At 34.0% G+C, this 21089-nt stretch overlaps 1 protein-coding gene across 4 annotated transcripts in view; it reads right to left on the bottom strand.

Annotated features, from left to right (window-relative positions):
• Nucleotides 1–21089, bottom strand: part of LOC129747376 (uncharacterized) — a 175490-nt gene that overhangs the window by 25633 nt on the left and 128768 nt on the right. For 3 of the 4 annotated variants that reach the window (XM_055741551.1, XM_055741549.1, XM_055741552.1), the window contains exons 4-5: nucleotides 2907–3041; nucleotides 2140–2281 (exon numbers count right to left, since the gene is read on the bottom strand). In XM_055741551.1, coding sequence (XP_055597526.1) covers nucleotides 2140–2281; nucleotides 2907–3041 — 277 coding nt within the window. The remainder of the gene's footprint in view (nucleotides 1–2139; nucleotides 2282–2906; nucleotides 3042–21089) is intronic. The other variant, XM_055741553.1, reaches the window with a different exon arrangement.

Here is a 21089-nt window from a genome sequence, read left to right on the forward strand (position 1 = left end):
CTACGGCCGGCTGCCCTTTTTTCCATTCCTTTCGTTCAATTTGTCACAAACTATCGAAATTTATTATACCCCTACACGCAAAATAATTTGAAAATAAATTCTACCGTATTTTTCACGTAGGTCGAGCTGTTGATGCATCCCATCGATTCTACGTGAATTCGGAGTAACTAATTTTTTTCATCATGAATTTCACGTAAAGTGTAAGGAAATCAATGGAGCAATTTTCTGACACGTTTGGTTATAAATTCTTATAAGAAAAAGAGCTGGCATCAATCAGTTGGTTTAGCTTTGATTGAGTTGTGAAAATTAGTTTGGACGATTTTTCCGTAATTCCACACTCAACGAAATCGACACATTGGGGCTATGTGTCAGCTTATATAGATTTTTGCAATTTGTTAAACAATTGAAAAATATGTGTCCCACATATACCCAAAAACATAGAATAGTTATATGTGGTGGCACTTAGAATGCATATGTGGAAAGAATAAAAGTTATGAGTATTGGCAGACAGAGGCTATATGACAGACATATTGAATCATTAAAGCTTTCTGCTGTGAATAAATTAAATATATTTACTAAAGTCATCGATATGTTAGAACACTTAACACTTTTATAACTACACTTTTTATTTATTTAACTTATTAAAAAAAAAAACACTTCTAAGCACTGTCCGGACTGGCAAGCGGCAGCACCAGGCCAGCACGACTTCCAATCATGAAATTTTTCCTTCCCCATGGGGAATTGCATCCAAATAAACATTCCAGATCTTTTCTGTTTTTTCCACCTTGCTTGTTTAGCTGCTGCGCCTAATTGATTAGTACATGGTTTCGAATCACATCCGCCCTACGAACTGCAGCAAGTAAACATATTAAATTCCTTTTTTCGAAGACCACCGTCATTTGAGCCGAAATCCTGACGAAAAGAACAATCGCGGTTAACTTACAGTATTTTGCAGTGATGACTGACCTAAAACTTACTTCCATCAACTCCAGAATTGATTGCTTAACAGGATCCTTTGCCTCCGAGAACATTTTAAGCACGATTTCCGATTTTTTCTCTATTCGTCTCGATTCCACGCAACTGAACAAGAAATTAGTGTGCGCCATTTTGCATGAAAAAACTGACAAAAATCATCGACAAGGGGTTCGATGTTTTTTCGACTGGTTCCACACGCTCATTCTAATTTAGTCAGCTCACTATATTTATTCCACATACACATTATGTGTAAAAAAGTTGGATTCTATAAGATTCAAATGAATTTGATGTGTTGAACAATTTTAAAGCCGTATGTGTGGAGAAACATACCATTTAAATGTAAATTTTTTGCAGTGCATGTTTTTTCGGAACCTTATCAACGTACTGATGCTGAAATTTTTACGCCTATGTAGATCGAAAGAAAAGGGTAAGTCAAAGCAAATAAAAAATGATCTCCGCTGATAGAAAATATATTTTCCCCTCAGATCGAAAAGTTGTACGATAAGAGAAGTTCCGGCACTTCGAGAAGTAAGAGCTTCGTGTGTGCTGGAACGAATGCCAGAGGGTATTATGCACGCAGCATAAATGGTGAGTTATTTATCATTTCTAAATTTTTTAGTTATTATTGAAAAAGTTTTTTCTTTTTCAGGATTTGGAAACCAAAGTAAACTGGGCCGCAAGAGCTAGCGGAAATCGAATTTATTTTTATCAGCTAATAAGTGCAGTGATAGTGTTTTGTTAAATTGAATAAAACTTGTATTTCTTTTATTAAAATCAACAGAGAAAAAAGCCTTAACTAAATCAACTCCAATTTCATTTAGAAATTAAAATTATTTTATGTATTCTTCATCTTCACATCGTATCGAACTCACTTAAAATTCACGTAAATTGAGACTGTATTTCATACAGTAAAAGTTCTTATTAAGGTGCGTTCACCTGTTATATTGTTCGAAACTACGTGAAAATTAATTGGATAAAAATTATGTAGATTTTCACGTAGCAAAGATGTGCGGATTATTTTGAGTGTAGAGATATTATGCCTTCTTCAATGAAGGAATATGAAAGGTTATCTGAATGTATAGAAGTCGCCCTATTTTATTTTCTAAGAAGTGCTAAGCTACGACATCATTTGTTGGCAATACTTAAGTAGGAATTAACACTTACCGCACCATCGGTCCGCGTCGAATAGGCGAGAGTCCTGTTCTGGTCCGGTTCCAGGAATGCCTTGCTTCCCCTCGGCAGCGTTATCGATCCACTTTGGACGTGCTCGTACGTGTACTGAGACGGGGGCTTGCTGGGGCCATAACTGCAATGGTATCGCGGTAGATATCGGATAACAGAAATAGTACTTTAGTAAGTAGGTAGGTAAGATAGTAAGTGAGCCAATCGGAGGCATCATTTTGCGTCTTGCTATACACTAGTCATCAAAGGTGAAACTGTATCTCCAGCTAGGATTCTATAGGTGTCAACGAGATTAGAGACATTGATTAATGGTCGTATTGTAGCACAACCTATAGATGTCACACGGCAGCCGTAAATCGATTATTTGATAGCGATCTTACGACCTCCGGGAGCAATTCACTAGCATGTACCGTTCACTAGAGTAGTTTGATTTGCCTCTCTGTGACCCACTGGGATTGAATATCGCGTGTTACGGTCTAATATGTTGGTCTGACGGTTGAAGTCACTTGTATTGCAGGTTTTAACTTTACCACACATATTTGCCTACGACTATTAGTGCTTGAATGTGATTGGATGATTTGCTTCCGATTGACAAATAGGAACAGATTTTAAACAAATTTGTTAGCCTTTTTTTTGTTTGAATTTAAGCTGTTAGCGAAAGCTTGTGATTTCTAATTAGCTTATACACACCTCGATTGGATCCTAAAAATCCGAAATAATTTGTCGATGAATGAATGTAAAATACCTACCGATCGTTCCTTGCGGTCGCTGATTGAATGCCTCTCCGGATCGGATTGTTGCCATTGCTGATTCGTCCGGCGCCAGCATTGGTCCAGCTGCTTCGACTGGGCCGGCGGCCATGATTTATGTGGTAGGGGTTATTCCTGAATGGGGCAAAGCAGAGAAAAAAAAAACAACAAGACAGCAACACCAGCGTGAGCCAATGTGTGTTAGCAGGGCGGTAAAAGTGAGTGCAGAGCGAGCTGAGCAGCTTGTTGATTAATGGCATTGCGGGGGAGATTTCAAATAAATTGATTGTGCGATGATTATTGCGGCCCAAGATTGATAGAGCGATAGCCAATTTTTAACGAGGTGCTACTGATTAGCACCAAGAGAAGGTGCAAATAACATGATTTGCCACATTAATCGTTGGCGAAACGAAATGTGAATTTTATGGTCATTTTATGGATGTTTTGAACACACCGGATTCCGGGAAACTAGCTAATAGATTTGTTATGTTTATCTTCAGTCTTGAGTTGCCATATTAAAGATATTTTGAAGTCAAAACCAAACAATCTTAATGAGGTCTGTACTCGAAAAAATACAACACTTTTTTTTGTAAATGTGCCAAATTTGATGACAATCTGTGAAGTGTTCATTGGTATAAATCGCAAGCATGAAGAAAATATACAACAAATATATAGGCGCGATTCTGGAAAATCCAGAAAATTTTCACATAGTGTAGTAAAGTATAGTATAGTATAGTATAGTATAGTATAGTATAGTATAGTATAGTATAGTATAGTATAGTATAGTAAGGAAAACTCCTTGGAAATTTTTTGTTTTGCACTTCTGTACGCCTGAACTCCAATGATCAGAAAATACATCCAAACGTATGAAACACTTATTTGAATTTTTACTTCTTTGAATATAAAAGCAGACTAGGCAAAATTGGTTTTCTAGTGTACATAAATGAATAATATACGGTTCCTAGGAGGCCAACTTTCAAATTTAGTCGGCATTCAGAGGAGTTTGAACGTCAGCTGATTTTTCAAGTAAATCTTTTGGCCCTATAATTTGTTTTCCTTATCTTGTCAAAAACTTTCGAACCGTATATTAGAGTTATAGTATCGGCAAAAAATGACTTAATTTAAATGTTTTTTGGTCTAAGAATGTAACACCCCTTTTGAATGGACATTTAATAATAAATTGGCAGGTTGATAAATGATAAAAGTTCAATCGGAAATCGATTTAAACGATAATATTCTGGCGCCAATAATTCACCTCTGTATTTTAATTTACTGCTGATTCAATGCGACGTGTCGAACGACCATATATTTAGGGTATTATAGAAGCCTAAGCTAATACTCATACGTTGATAAAAATTTTCACTGATAGTTAATGATTTTCGCCAACACAAATGTAGTTTTTTTTAACATTTTTCTCCACAAAGTCTCTCTGATAAGTCATTTTTATGGTCGTAGAATAAAATAATTGGTACTTTATTTCTAGAAAAAATCTCGATATGTTTAACCGAACAGTCAGAATAGCAACACCGCAGTGCCTCATATTCTAATTACACGAAGTGCCGCGCCGCCACGAAGATAATTAGAACTGGTCGTTATATTCTCCCATTCCCACAGATAAATGAGAATAAGAGCATTGAAAATCGAACAGCGAATCGAACGCGCCGGTTAATTTTTCAATAATCAGTAACAATTTAATTGCCACCCGCCTCCTGACTTGGCAGCAATCAGAAGACGGCCGGCGGCCACAAGTGGATCGTTTTGCGCTAACTATTTTGCAAGTGTTTATTAAACACACGATGATTATATTTTTTCTAGTTGGGAGAGCAATTTTCGCACCACATGTGGTGGTTCCAGATGAGGTGAGTTTATTATATACTTTTGAATAAACATGTCGGAGATCGTTAAGGACCCTGCCCGATATGGAGGCGGCAATTCAAGGGGGGTCATTCACTGAGCGAAGTTTTCCTTTTCGTTTCGTTTTAACCTCTGCATTGCTGCAATCTTAATTTTTTTAAATGAGTTTTCTATTAGTTCGTTTATCAGCTTTATCGGATTTTCAGGAGTTTTATTTTTTTTTAAATTTTACTTAACAAAGAACTATTAAATTTTTACATGTAGGCGCACAAATGTCATTCGGGCAATTTCTCATTTTTCTTTTTGATAAATGTTTTCCATGTCTTCGTAAAAGAAATTTTAAAGATTAAAGAAACATAAGATTCTCTAACGACACCTTCTACCAAAGATGAGAATCGAACCCATACCTCTGTTAAACTGCGATTTCCGCCACCAATGTCGATTTTGTAGGATATAGATGAATAACAGAAAAGAGCAGAATAAAATAACATATAAAATAGTTTGAGTTAAATATGCTTTCTATTAGCTGAGCGTGTACAAAAAAAGCCTTTTCAGAGTTGACCAACAAAAAAGTGAGGGAAAAGAAAAAACGGTCAAAACTCAAGAGTCAGTCTATTTGCGAATTTTGGCGGAAACTGACGCGAGTATCTGAAACGAACCGAAGTGTTCCGGAAGGTTCTTTTAGAGAATCCGACAGATTTGTTGTCGTTTTTCCAAACCCCGCCTTCAGAATTCTTCTCTTCTACCTAACGTAGGATATTTTTTTCCTTAAAAAAAAAGAATGGTGTTAAGTTTCAGACTTAACTTTTTAAGATCGAAAAACCCTGCGCTATCGAATGATTTTTTTCGATAAATAGATCCCTTACCAGTTTTCTCAACATGTTTGTAAACTTTTCTTAGACAACTCCTTGTCAAACAGTTGTTGTGGGTCTAAAGGCGGCTTTGATTTATTTTATAAAGTGTGTAACATTTTAAGAACAGACATGTATAACATATAAATTCTACAATTTTAAGCATTTCTTTTGTTCTTATATAGGTTTAATTGCAATATTTATTATTCTCAAACGCGTTATATTTTTTTTTTTTTTTTTTTTTTTTTTTTTTTTTTTTTTTTTTTATTTATTTATTGTTTTTTATTGAATTTTATATACAGATAGGTACATTTAAAGCTTACATTTCTAGATTAACTTATATGTTGTCTTAATTACTATTTCACTTATTTCGCTTGATCACTTCCTATTCTATTTTCATAACATATTTACATAATTTTGAAAATGAATCTGGAATAAGTATTTATTATTCCATCTTGCTGAGCGTATTCTTTCTTTTATTCCATTTATATTTATAGCTTCTCTGTCTTCCAATATATACGAAATACATTCTAGTGTCAACCATAATCCTGCTTTTAACTTATAATCTTTTTTCTTTATTGCATATTGGAATAAATCTTCTGCATCGTTAACATTTATCTTAAATTTTGTTTTTAACTCTTTGTTGAGCCATGTCCAAATTGTTTTTGATGCTACACAGTCTTTTATTCTATGTAAGATAGTGTCATTATTATTGCATAAATTACACTTGGAAGAAATTATACCTCTAACATTGTGCCTGAATAACTTTTCATTAGTTGGAATTATATCTCGTAAAAGGGTAAAAAAGGACGACTTTTGACTTGAACTAAGGAAGTTTTTATTACAGTTTTCAAAAATAGTTTCCCAATCAAGGTTGGGTAATTCTTTTGCTATTTTAATGTCTATATTTAACCGAGTAATTAAATGATCATAAATAAGTTTACTTGTGTTGAAATTTGTCATAGTTCTGAATTCATTTGCCAACGTTAGCCATTCCCTCATATTTCTAGTGAGATTATTTTTGTTTATTTTCTTCATAATAAACTCATTTGGTGTTAACTGTCCTACTCGATTATATAAAATGTTTTTAATAAATAAAGCTTTAGATTTTGATTCAATGTCAAAAAGGGCCATTCCTCCTTTGTAAACTGGAAGAAATAATTCCGTATGAGAAACAAAGTAAAAACATCCTTTCCTTATAAATTTACTTGTAAGTTGTCTCAGAATGCCAATATGTTTATTTTCCATGGGAAGTACTTGTGAAATATACCAAAGTTTTGATAAAATATAACTGTTTAGTATTAAAACTTTTTGAAAAAGATTTAGATGTCTCTTGGAATGAAGGGTTAATGTAAATTTAATGTTTTTAATAAGGGTATCATAATTTTTATTTACAGTGGTTTTAATATTAGGACAGAAAAACATTCCCAAAATTTTAACGCTTTCTTCTTCCTTGATTTGCTGTGGTCCAATAGAACAGTTATTGAGCCTCAGAAACCTTGATTTGGAAAGATTCATTTTTAGTTTTGAATAAATACTATAATAACTTATCAACTCCAGTATTGTATCAAATTCATGGTCATTTCTTATCAAAATGTTTATGTCATCTGCATAAGCAACAACTTTAATAAATTTATTGCTCATAAAGATGCCATCAACGTTTTGATAAATCATTCTTATCAGTGGTTCAACATACAAAGTGAATAATGCCATACTTAATGGGCAGCCTTGTCTTACTGAGCTGCAAATTCGGAAAGAAGGTGTTAGCAAACCGTTAACTAAAACTTTTGATGTTGCATTCAAGTAAAGTTTTTTCAAAAAGTTAATGAACAATGTAGGAAATCCAAACTTATCTAAAATAATCCAAAGAAAATCATGATCAACGCGATCAAATGCTTTTTCTAAATCAATTGTAAGAATAGCACATTTAAATTTCTTGTTGTCATTAGCTTTTAGAAATACATCTCTTAAATCAATTAAATTTTCTATACAAGATCTTGATTCAATGCAAGCTGATTGTCCTTGTTCTATAAGGTCTGTCAGTAAAGGTCTCAACCGATGCCACAACATTTTTGTCAAAATTTTATAATCTGTGTTCAACATACTTATTGGTCTTTTATTGTGAATATCAAATGGATCTCCTTTTTTAGGAACAAGTGTAATTATTCCTTCTGTAAACAAAGCTGGTGGATATTGACCTTCAATAAAATAGCCATTAAAAAGAGTCAACATCTCTTCTTTAATTTCTTCAAAAAATATGTTGTAAAATTCATAGTTTATACCATCTGGTCCTGGAGATGTTTTTGAAGAAGCGTATTGAATTGCAAATTTCAATTCTTCATAACTAAAGGGGCGTGTTAAACTATCAATAGCTGTTTGGTTTAGTTTTTTTGTAATGTAATTCAAAATATATTCCCTGTTATCATCTGCAGTAGTTAATTTTTCAAAACATTTTGCAAAATGAGTGTGAACAATACTTTTTAATTCTGAGGAGTTATCTACTATTTCATTGTTCACCCTCAACTTAAACATTTTTGTGGGATCATTTCTTTTTAAGAAGGAAGTGAGCTGGAAAAGTGATAAATTCTCATCCGAATTAATGGTATTTGCTTTCAACCGATATTTGAAATTCTTTAATCTTTCATACTCTAATTCAAGTATTTTAGATTTAATAATTTTCATTTCATCTAAGTTCATAGCTCCAGAGTTTTGTTCCTCAATCAATTCTTTGAGACAACAATAATAAAAATTTTTTGATCTATGCGATTCTTCATTAATTTGAAAATTTTCATGTTTAAATATTTTTTTTAATTTTTTTTTAAAATCATTATTCCACCAAAAATTTAAATTAATAAATGAATTTCTTTGTTTCAATTCTCTGTACATGTTTTTAAATTTATCTTGAAATGACTCATTATTTAACAAAGAAATATTCATTTTCCAAAAACCTCTCCCAATGAATTGATTATCGGTATTATCACGTTTGTACTTAAGTACAATTCCGTGATGGTCAGAAAAGGGTAAACCAAAGGTATCAATACTAATTGTTTTTGTCAAAAAATCAGTTGACCCATATATTCTATCAAGCCGTGATTTTGATGAGCCACGGCAAAAAGTGAATTGCGTCTTACCTTTTTTAATATTAAATTCTAAATCAACCAATGAAAGAGATTCTATGAGAAATTTAAGCCCGTTACACGTATTTTTGATTAAACTGTTGGAATCATTTTTCAAAATAATACAGTTAAAATCACCAAGAATGAGATTTTTACTTGTACATTGAAGATGTATCAGAATATCGTTTGTAAATAATTTATATCTTTCTTTTTTCAAATTTGTACCTGAATGAGCATAAACGTTGACAACATTCATCCCTTCAATTTCAACAGAAGTTATCCTTCCATTGGAATTCAAGATTGGATTTTTAAATTCAATATTTTTACGAATTAAAATAGCCGTTCCTTTTTTATCCTCGCTTATATTGACTATAGCGAAATGAGTAGTCAAAAAAGTAAAATCTTCAAAATCTACCTCCTGCGCACAAATAATGTCTAAATCATTGTTCCATATAAATTCCCTTAAAAGTGATTTTTTTAACATTGAACTTATGGAATTGAGATTAATAGTTGCAATTTTCCTGATTAAATTCATTTGCAAGTATCCTGAAATTATGACTGAATTTACACAAAAAAATTAATTTACTTTGATCGTGTTTTTGAACTATTACGATCTTCAATTGCTTTTAAAACTGATTCTTTGCTATTTACCTTTTTTTCTCGTTTACCTTTACCTGACGTATTGCTTTCATCGCTGTCAACTGCTGATTCCGTTCTTCTTTTATGTGAAATCCTCTCGCGACGTTTCTCGCTGCTGATGGGATTTTCTCCTTCGTCAGTAGATTCCACATAGCGCTCGGGGATTTCCTTTTTTTTACCGTCTTTGGGCTGTGTTGTATCCATCTGCCTGGGTTCCTCTTCCTCAGTTGGAGCATCGTTCCCAGGCGATATACTTTCGGTTTCCTTTTTGCTGGTGTCATTTGAAACTGCTTCGGTATTGGTGGTTTGCAATTGAATGCGTGGTGAAATGTTTCTTGATGGTAGTGTTGTCATGGAACTTGTCGGTTGAGACTGGTCAGTAACGGCTATTCTCAAGCTGGCAGCAACATGGCTGTATAACGGCTTTTGCTGCTCTGCAGATTTAGATGTACCTGCAACGGCTCTCGTCCCGTCTTCTCTCATACTAGCAAGATTCGGACAATCCACTTTAAGGTGTCCTTCTGCTTTGCAAAAAAAGCAACGGTTTTTCAGCCCATCGTAGTAAATTCTTGCACGAAAATGTCCGATGAATAAACTGGCTGGAATGTCTTTCTCCAGTTCCATATGAACACCGCGGATTCCACTGTACACTGGATACTCGTATTCCGCTGGATATCGTTCACGAACAAACTGATGAATTTTCCCGTAGCGACTCATGACGGCAGCAATTTCTTTATCTTCCGTTTCTGGTGGCAAGTTGAAGATTCGGATGTAGCGAAACAGCTTGCTGGCCATTTCAAATTTCACTGTTGTCACTTCTCCATCTTTGTATTTAAACTGATATTGGTCGTCCATCGAGCTACTAATCTGGTTGAAAGATTGCTCGTCCATCAGTTTCACATAAAAACTTTGGTCATTTTCGTCCTTATAAGCACTGTGCACTTTTGCCGCCGGAATATTCGCTGACTTTGCAAAAAACCGTAACACTTCCAAATGACTGGCACTTTTAGTCTTGTTTGTAAACACTAGTTTAAGAGTATTCTTTCTCTTTTCCATTTTTATTTTCCGTTGATTTTTTCCGTTTTTTTTTTTTAAACTAACCACTCACGAAGAGTGAACGCAGGTAAAACACTTTTAAGGAGCGCGCTGCTTGTACGTGTTGTTGCTTCCACGTTCAAAACGGAACTGATTGAATTCTACATATTCAGATAACATTTTTTTTTATTTTACCACTTTAAAATTCAAAGGAAATGAAAGTGGGTTTGAAAGGCTACAGATGAAAATGGACATTTTAAAATTCAATTGAAAAAGAGATTTTTTTCGATTCAAAGCAAGATAAAATTGAATGACTTTTTTTTGATTTTTCGAATTTGTCAAAAGACGGGCCCGAATGTCAAAAAAGGCCCTAAATAAAAAGAAATTGGCAAAAAGACTGATTCCTTTGGCAGTCAAATATCGAGAAAAAAAAACTAATCAAGTGTAACACTTTTGTTCTTTAATATAAACGGATATGACTTTCCTCATTAAACAATATTGCCAGGGCAGGGTGAACGATTTTAAAATGATCTTCGACATGGTTCAGTAACAAAGTTTGCGACATAAATTTTGAGTGTTTTGATAAATCAATACCTTTTTTATTTGTGTTTAAATGTCTTTAACTACAATTTATATCTAATGCATTTTAAATAAATATCAGCAGAAAATCATGTCAAACATCAACAAATAAAGGCATTTTACTTTGAAAATTCACATTAGCAATATAATTTTTTTTTATAGGTATTAACCCAATAAGGTAATTCTTCCTCGAAATCAATATCATAAGATTTTTATGAAAATAGCGTTAGAAATCCAATCGCAGTAAATTCAATAATAAAAAACCTTGAAATCTGTCAAATTTCCAAGCATTAAGAACGTTAACTGTAACCTCTTTGACGAAAATTGATGAAAAAACTAAGATATTATGTATTTTCTGTGAACCAGTCTCTGAGGTCATATTTAATTTAAAATCTCCCGTCACTGATTCAACAAAAAAGCATTTCAACAGAAAATAGTTCAAATTTTCTAACGAATCGTTAAAAAAAAACTTGAAAAATTTCAGTGTTTGTTAAAAAGCAAACCAAAAGATGTCTCTAAACAAATGTTTGCGAAGTATTTCCTATGAATTAAAAAATTTAAATTATTCTAAAATAACCACAAAAACTGACTACGATTTAGTGTTGAACCAAATAAATTTCGGCTAGTATTATCCTGCTTTCACTCAAACATTATAAAATATCTCTTTTAAGATATTCGAATTTTGAAGTCGTTTCATTTTTTCATTCCAAGTTTTTTTTTTGTCATTGTGGTTTAATTTTCATATTTCTCTATTGTTTTGTTAATTTTTCAGAAAGTCAATAAGTGTCAACTTGGGTGCGACCAGCCGGGAAGATTTATAATTTGAATTGGCTCCTTTGGTTGAAAAGTTTGCTCACCCCTGCCTGATCCAATCTATCTCGTTATCAGCCCACTTTTTTCTCAGCAACAAGGCAATTTCTCGAAAAATCTTGGAGTTTCAAGACTCACATCAATCATATTGTTCTAGATCATTCACACAATGATAATTAAAATTAAAAGTTATGATCCAGTTTCAGATTTGATAAAAAAAAGTTGATTTTTTCTTTTAAACTGATTGAGATCATATTAAAGCTTATTATAAACAAAACTACCTAACGTATTCTAGTGCATATGTTTTAATAACTGATTTTATTGGTTTTGGCATCATGATTACGAATATTTCGCCAATTTTTGTCTATCATCTCTAGTTTTGCTGCTATGGCTTATGGAAATATTAATATTCCCCATTTTAGCTGAAATCAGTCATTCACACCTGATGAACTGATAAACCTATTAATTTTTTTTAAAACATTATATCTATATATATAAAAAGCAATTATCTGTATGTTTGTTTGTTTGTTTGTTTGTTTGTTTGTTTGTCCTCTATAGACTCAGCCGTCTTAAGAGCTAGAGATCTGAAATTTGGCATGGATGCTCATTAGGACCAGGAATGATGAAAAATGTTTTTAGATTTTTGGATGACCCCTTCTGAAGGGGGTCGTCCATACAAGACAAATATTGTTTTCACGTTATTGACGTTATTTTCCGTCGGATTGTGATGAAAATTTGCACATGAGTGTTTTAAGAGACGAGCAATCGATTACAGTTATCAAATTTAGGATCAGGGGTCGGCCAAAGGGGTCGTCCATATCAACTGATTAATGTTTTTGCGATATTGGCGTTATTATACACCGGATTGTGATGAAAATTTGCATATGAGTGTTTTGAAAGACGAGCAATCGATTACAGTTATCAAATTTAGGATCAGGGGTCGGGCAAAGGGGTCGTCCATATCCACTGATTAATGTTTTTGCGATATTGGCGGTATTATAGATCGTATTGTGATGAAAATTAGCACATGAGTGTTTTGAGGGACGAGCAATCCATTTCAAGTTTCGAATTGCGGATCAGAAGTCGGCTAAAGGAGTCGTCCATACCCAACTTTAATATTTTTGCGATTTTGACGTTATTCTACATTGGATTGAGATGAAAATTTCCGCATAGGAGTTTTTAGGGACGCTCTTTTGCTTTCAGGTTTCAAATCTTGACTCAGGGGTCGGCAAAATGGGTTATTATCTGTTCACTGTTTTTACGATATTCTCTTGATTGAGCATAGAATTGTAATGAAAATTGGCACATGGGAGTTTAACAGAAAAGATAATTGATTTCAGGTGTCAAGTTTTGAATCGTGGTCAAAAAAAAAAGGCCATCCATGTTAGTTGCTCACTGTTTTTGCGATATTGTCGTGATCATGAATCGGATTGAGATGAAAATGTTCAGATGAGGGTTATAAACTATGAGCAATTGACTCCAGGTAGCATGTTCCGTGTCAAGGGTCGGCGAAAGGGGCGTCTATATTCACTGATCACTGTTTTCAAGTTCTTGACGTAATTTTACAAATAATTTGAAAAGAAAAAATGGCACAAGGGAGTTTTGAGGAACGTAAAATTGGTTTCAATTATCGAATACCGGGCCATGGGACAGAAAAAGAGGATTTCATTGAAAGTTCAGTGTTTTGTGCAATAATTTTGTTGGAGGCAGTTAATTGATACCAATTTAAGTGTGAAGGTCAAGCAAAAGAGTCGTGCACACAAACAAATAGTATATGTTTCTGCCATAATGTCTAGATTTTGCAATCGATCGAGAAGAAAACACTCTCACATAAATTTTAATAAAAAGCCAATCAACCGTGTAATTTGAATTTCAAGTAATAGTAATAGTAGCGACTTTAAACACTGTTGAATTTTTCCCCAAAATTGTCGAAAGAATGTTTCGAATTCATTTTCTAAACTCATTTTGACGTACCAATGTTCGTACGGGATCAGCTAGTAGTTAGATAAGATTTCGTTAGGTTTTTTTATTCAGTTCTACAAAAAACAGAAATTGGACGAAATTTGAAAGAAGAAATTTTTAACGAAATGACATTTGCAGTTTTCAACAAAGTTGTTACATAAATTAAAATCTTCACCCCAAAAATTTTAAAACGCCTTTTTGTGATGTCCGAAATTTATTATATTATTTGCGATGAAATGTCAAAAATTGTAAAATTTAATATATTTTCTAAAGTATTGTATCTCTGAAACTAAAAACTCTAGCAGTGCTCAAAACTGTTGCCATGCTTGGATGAAAGTGAAATAATTTTCCTGTCAATGTCTACGTTTCACGTTTCCATCATTGCGCCCAATCAGTCAAAATAGCAATCTGTGACTGACTGTCGAAAAAAAGTCACTGCAATTTCTTACTCGTGATTGTGAACTTTTGAAAAACTCAGTCATCTAAATTCGGAGATCATGATAAAGTTGAAATTGCAAACAACACATGATTTTTTTTGAGATTATTTAACGCCTGGGCGGTTTTATCCCCTACAAACACTGCATGGCGGGATCTCCATTATTTTTCTTCCAGGTCATAGTCTATTAAGAAAGTATTGAGCCGACCAATTAAAATCATCGTTTTTAGAGGCATTTTATCATTCTAACACGCCTAACCGTGCTGGGGAAGTGAAGTCACGTTAAATTGATTTCACAAACGTCCAGACGGCATTGCTAAGAGTCAGGTAGAAAAAAAATTTAGTTGTCTGGTAGTATAGAAAGTACATCCAATCATAAAAAATCCAATTGAAATGATTGAATATTTGTTAACTGTCACGACTTTGTGGATTGAATCTGTGGAGTGAATGACGAAAGAAAAAAATGTAGGTATTATGAAGTTCGTCAAGCTAATATTGTTTTTTTTTTTCATCGTCTCTCGAAACACGTGGGGAGGAAATTTATTTTCTCTCATTCATGCCCTACTGCGGTCAACGAATATGATTTCCTCGAGCTCTGAACTCTAGCCAATCTGGATCTTTCATTATTTATGGAATAACTAGCTGATCCCGTACGAACTTCGTTTCGCATTGGTACGTCAAAATGAGTTTAGAAAATGAATTCGAAACATTCTTTCGACAATTTTGGGGAAAAAATTCAACAGTGTTTAAAGTCGCTACTATTACTATTACTTGAAATTCAAATTACACGGTTGATTGGCTTTTTATTAAAATTTATGTGAGAGTGTTTTCTTCTCGATCGATTGCAAAATCTAGACATTATGGCAGAAACATATACTATTTGTTTGTGTGCACGACTCTTTTGCTTGACCTTCACACTTAAATTGGTATCAATTAACTGCCTCCAACAAAATTATTGCACAAAACACTGAACTTTCAATGAAATCCTCTTTTTCTGTCCCATGGCCCGGTATTCGATAATTGAAACCAATTTTACGTTCCTCAAAACTCCCTTGTGCCATTTTTTCTTTTCAAATTATTTGTAAAATTACGTCAAGAACTTGAAAACAGTGATCAGTGAATATAGACGCCCCTTTCGCCGACCCTTGACACGGAACATGCTACCTGGAGTCAATTGCTCATAGTTTATAACCCTCATCTGAACATTTTCATCTCAATCCGATTCATGATCACGACAATATCGCAAAAACAGTGAGCAACTAACATGGATGGCCTTTTTTTTTGACCACGATTCAAAACTTGACACCTGAAATCAATTATCTTTTCTGTTAAACTCCCATGTGCCAATTTTCATTACAATTCTATGCTCAATCAAGAGAATATCGTAAAAACAGTGAACAGATAATAACCCATTTTGCCGACCCCTGAGTCAAGATTTGAAACCTGAAAGCAAAAGAGCGTCCCTAAAAACTCCTATGCGGAAATTTTCATCTCAATCCAATGTAGAATAACGTCAAAATCGCAAAAATATTAAAGTTGGGTATGGACGACTCCTTCAGCCGACTTCTGATCCGCAATTCGAAACTTGAAATCGATTGCTCGTCTTTCAAAACACTCATGTGCAAATTTTCATCACAATCCGGTGTATAATAACACCAATATCGCAAAAACATTAATCAGTGAATATGGACGACCCCTTTGGCCGACCCCTGACCCTAAATTTGATAACTGTAATCGATTGCTCGTCTCTCAAAACACTTATGTGCAAATTTTCATCACAATCCAATGTAAAATAAAGCCAATATCGCAAAAACATTAATCAGTGGATATGGACGACCCCTTTTGCCGACCTCAAACCCTAAATTTGATAACTGTAATCGATTGCTCGTCTCTCAAAACACTCATGTGCAAATTTTCATCACAATCCGATGTATAATAACACCAATATCGCAAAAACATTAATCAGTGAATATGGACGACCCCTTTTGCCGACTTCTGACCCTAAATTTGATAACTGTAATCGATTGCTCGTCTCTCAAAACACTCATGTGCAAATTTTCATCACAATCCGATGAATAATAACGCCAATATCGCAAAAACATTAATCAGTGGATGTGGACGACCCCTTTTGCCAACCCCTATCCCTTAATTTGACAACTGTAATCGATTGCTCGTCTCTCAAAACACTCATGTGCAAATTTTCATCACAATCCGACGGAAAATAACGTCAATAACGTGAAAACAATATTTGTCTTGTATGGACGACCCCCTTCAGAAGGGGTCATCCAAAAATCTAAAAACATTTTTCATCATTCCTGGTCCTAATGAGCATCCATGCCAAATTTCAGATCTCTAGCTCTTAAGACGGCTGAGTCTATAGAGGACAAACAAACATACAGATAATTGCTTTTTATATATATAGACTAGCTGATCCCGTACGAACTTCGTTTCGCTTTAAATCATTGGTACGTCAAAATGAGTTTAGAAAATGAATTCGAAACATTCTTTCGACAATTTTGGGGAAAAAATTCAACAGTGTTTAAAGTCGCTACTATTACTATAACTTGAAATTCAATTAACTACCTCCAACAAAATTTTTGCACAAAACACTGAACTTTCAATGAAACCGTCTTTTTCTGTCCCATGGCCCGAAATTCGATAATTGAATCCAATTTTACATTCTTCAAAACTCCCTTGTGCCATTTTTTATTTTCAAATTATATGTAAAATTACGTCAGAACTTGAAAACAGTGAACAGTGAATATAGACGCCCTTTTCGCCGACCCTTGACACGGAACATGCTACCTGGAGTCAATTGCTCATAGTTTATCACCCTCATCTGAACATTTTCACTTCTATCCGATGCATGATCACGACAATATCGCGAAAACAGTGAGCAACTAACATGGACGGCCTTTTTTTTTGACTACGATTCAAAACTTGACGCCTGAAATCAATTATCTTTTCTGTTAAACTCCCATGTGTCAATTTTCATTACAATTCTATGCTCAATCAAGAGAATATCGTAAAAACAGTGAACAGATAATAGCCCCTTTTGCCGACCCCTGAGTCAAGATTTGAAACCTGAAAGCAAAAGAGCGTCCCTAAAAACTCCTATGCGGAAATTTTCATCTCAATCCAATGTAGAATAACGTCAAAATCGCAAAAATATTAAAGTTGGGTATGGACGACTCCTTTAGCCGACTTCTGATCCGCAATTCGAAACTTGAAATGGATTGCTCGTCCCTCAAAACACTCATGTGCTAATTTTCATCACAATACGATCTATAATACCGCCAATATCGCAAAAACATTAATCAGTGGATATGGACGACCCCTTTGCCCGACCCCTGATCCTAAATTTGATAACTGTAATCGATTGCTCGTCTTTCAAAACACTCATATGCAAATTTTCATCACAATCCGGTGTATAATAACGCCAATACCGCAAAAACATTAATCAGTTGATATGGACGACCCCTTTGGCCGACCCCTGATCCTAAATTTGATAACTGTAATCGATTGCTCGTCTCTCAAAACACTCATGTGCAAATTTTTATCACAATCCGATGAATAATAACGCCAATATCGCAAGAACATTAATCAGTGAATATGGACGACCCCTTTGGCCGACCCCTGATCCTAAATTTGATAACTATAATCGATTGCTCGTCTCTCAAAGCACTCATGTGCAAATTTTCATCACAATCCGAAGGAAAATAACGTCAATAACGTGAAAACAATATTTGCCTTTTATGGACGACCCCTTCAGAAGGGGTCGTCCAAAAATCTAAAAACATTTTTCATCATTCCCGGTCCTAATGAGCATCCATGCCAAATTTCAGATCTCTAGCTCTTAAGACGGCTGAGTCTATAGAGGACAAACAAACATACAGATAATTGCTTTTTATATATATAGACTAGCTGATCCCATACGAACTCCGTTTCGCTTTCAACTTGTTGTATGAATACGCCAATTGTCAAGCATTTTCCAGATGCACTTCCGAAATCATTGTTGTTATTATTGCAAAAATATTGGACGTTCACTTTTCTGTCGTCTGCTACTAAATTTTAAATCAGAAATCAATTGAACGTGCCGAAAAACCCCCGTGTATGAATTTCGACTCGACAGTTTCATAACAACGCAATTATTGCCAAAAAGTTAAACCCCTTTCGGTGGCCTCTTATACAATCTTTGATATCTGAAATTAATTTCCTTCCCTCAAAACTCCCGTGCGCAAACTTTCAAAGAAATTTCAAAGAAAAAACTAATGGACGACTCCTGTCGTAGACCCCTGGCAAAACATATGACATCTATAATCGATTGTCCGTCCCTGAAAATTACCGTGCCAATTTTCATCCCAATCCGTATGGTAACGACGATATTGCAAAAATATTGAAACGTAATATGGACGCCCACCTTTTGCCGGCCCCTTACACTGAATTCAATACCTGAAATTGATTGCCTCAAAACTCTCGTGTACAAATTTTCATCCCAATCCTTCATCCTTTCATGAAAAACATTTTTTACAACCATCATTTTTTAGAAAGCTTGAATAGATTTGGCTGAATAGTTTTATCTTCAAAAGATTAAACTGCTTTTTTATTATTTCCATCCCCTATCTAATGAAAATATCTGTTGAAGATTATCCCATTTTTCAATATGGATGATCTCCCTGTAAAATGGTATATTTAAGTTTCATTTAATTAGAAATTTCTTAAAAAACCTCCAAACTTTGTTGAAGCATGTTGAAAACTCACTTTGCATGTTTTCAATTGCATGTGAGTATTTTTTCGCTTTTCAATTTCGCCCTGTTTTATTATTAGTTTATCTTAAATGTTGAAAGTTCAACTAATAGCTTTTAGAAGTTATCGAAAGCAAATCATCCCGAAAACACCATTTTCATATTATGAAAAAAGTTTTTTTTAGTTCTGTTTTTTTCATGGACACAAACATCCCATTAATAGATCAATGATAACTCAAAAGTTAGAAATTGGCCAGCGGAATCAAATTGTATAAAACTCAAAACCTCAAATTTAATTATCTTATCAATTTTCTAATCCCCCATTAACATCCCAATTGGAGCGTCAAAATCACAGCCTTGAACTTATAACTCTGAATCTAAAAAAAATTTCTTTCTCCATGAGGAATTCCAAAAATATAAAAATCGTTGATCCTCAAAGCCCCCCAGCGGCGGTGAAGAGCACTTTGAAAGCCACTACTATTCAAGTCAATATATTCCTACAGGCTAGTTTTATTTTCCAATCAAAATGTAGGCTTATAATTGCATCCAAATATCTCGTAACGGTAGCATGTGCTTTGAACAGTAGTAGGTACAAAAAACACCCGCCAAAATTTTTACTTTCAAATTTTTAATGCTGAGCAAGCTTTGATTTGCTATCCAGTACATGTGAGCTCTGGATGGTCGTTTCTAATAGACTGCCTATGGGGATGGTGAAAATAATCCCGCCAACGAAACGAACGGAAACGAAAGTCGGTTCAAAAAATGGGTGCCATGACTTTTGGCTCGGGGGAATAAAACCGTTGTTGAATGGACGACCGCCTTCAAAAGGGGTCATCAGAAAATCAAAAAACATTTTTCATCATTCCTGGTCCTAATGAGCACCCATGCCAAATTTCAGCTCTCTAGCTCTTAAGGCAGCTGAACCTATTGAAGACAAACATACAAACAAACAAACGGAAATTACTTTTTATATATATAGATTTCTTTGAAGTAAAAATAAGTCGCAGTCGTCGAGAAAATTAATCATCGATTTAAAACCTTTATTTTCAATATCTTGGTAACATTTCAATGTTGTATATAAAAATCACAAATTTCGCCGACGATCGTGGCTTAGAGGATAGCGTTTATGTCTTGTAAGCCAGAGGTCATGCGAACGATTCTCATTCACGGCATACATAGTATACATTCTGTGGGTAGGTGGAATCAGCATTAAGAAGAAACTATCCATTATATGTTTGAAAGATGTACGCTTTAGTGTCAAGTAGAATTTAGATTTCGTCAAAGAAAGATGAAGATTCACTGAGATCCTATATGTTTGTGTGTGTAAGTTTTTTTTGTAATTTATATAATGAATGTTTAAATATTTTCAAATGCTAGCAGAATCTCGGCGAAATTCAGCCAAAATCAGCTCTTAATTTTTTTCTACCTTCGAAAAATGTGAATTCGGTTGTATTGTGCTATCAGAAATTAAACCTTAATTTCATGATTTTTCAATTATTTCCTTCAAATTATCTAATGAAATGGGAATAACACTTGTTCATTTTACTCGTACATTCTTTGTTGAAAATTTATTACTTTTCATAACGAAGGGTTAAAATTTCCTTTAATTCGTTTCAAATTAAATTAACTAAGATGAGAGGATGAGAGCTTTAAGTTCAAGAGCAAACCAATGAATCTAGAGTTTAAAAAACTCCAGAGTTCAGAGCCATATTTCGTTATTTTATATCCGAATCAAATTTTTATTAATAAACAAAGTTCTTCGAATAAATTTCTTAATTAATAAATACCACGAAATCTTTAAATTACTATCCACTAAAAAAAAAATCCAATTGAGGTGGTGTCAATACCAAAATAATTTTATATTCATTTTCTTTTCAAATTTTGAAATTTTTCAAAATACAGACCCCGTTAATTTTTGGCAACTTTCTATTTTGGCAACATTTGTTTTTGGCACATGTGCCTAAATCGAACGGTTTTTAGAAACAACATTACCTTTTAGCACTGACCATACTAACTGGACACTCGATTTTGTTTTCTGGATAATTTTTTCAACAGTACGCAATATCGATTCCAGAGTGCGCATCGATCGATTTGAAGAAATTCTATCCCAGTTAGGAAATGCCACCCAACTTAAAAAAACAGGCAATTTCCTCGAT

Source organism: Uranotaenia lowii, chromosome 2 (genome assembly GCF_029784155.1).
Source record: "Uranotaenia lowii strain MFRU-FL chromosome 2, ASM2978415v1, whole genome shotgun sequence".
Lineage (NCBI taxonomy): Eukaryota > Metazoa > Arthropoda > Insecta > Diptera > Culicidae > Uranotaenia > Uranotaenia lowii.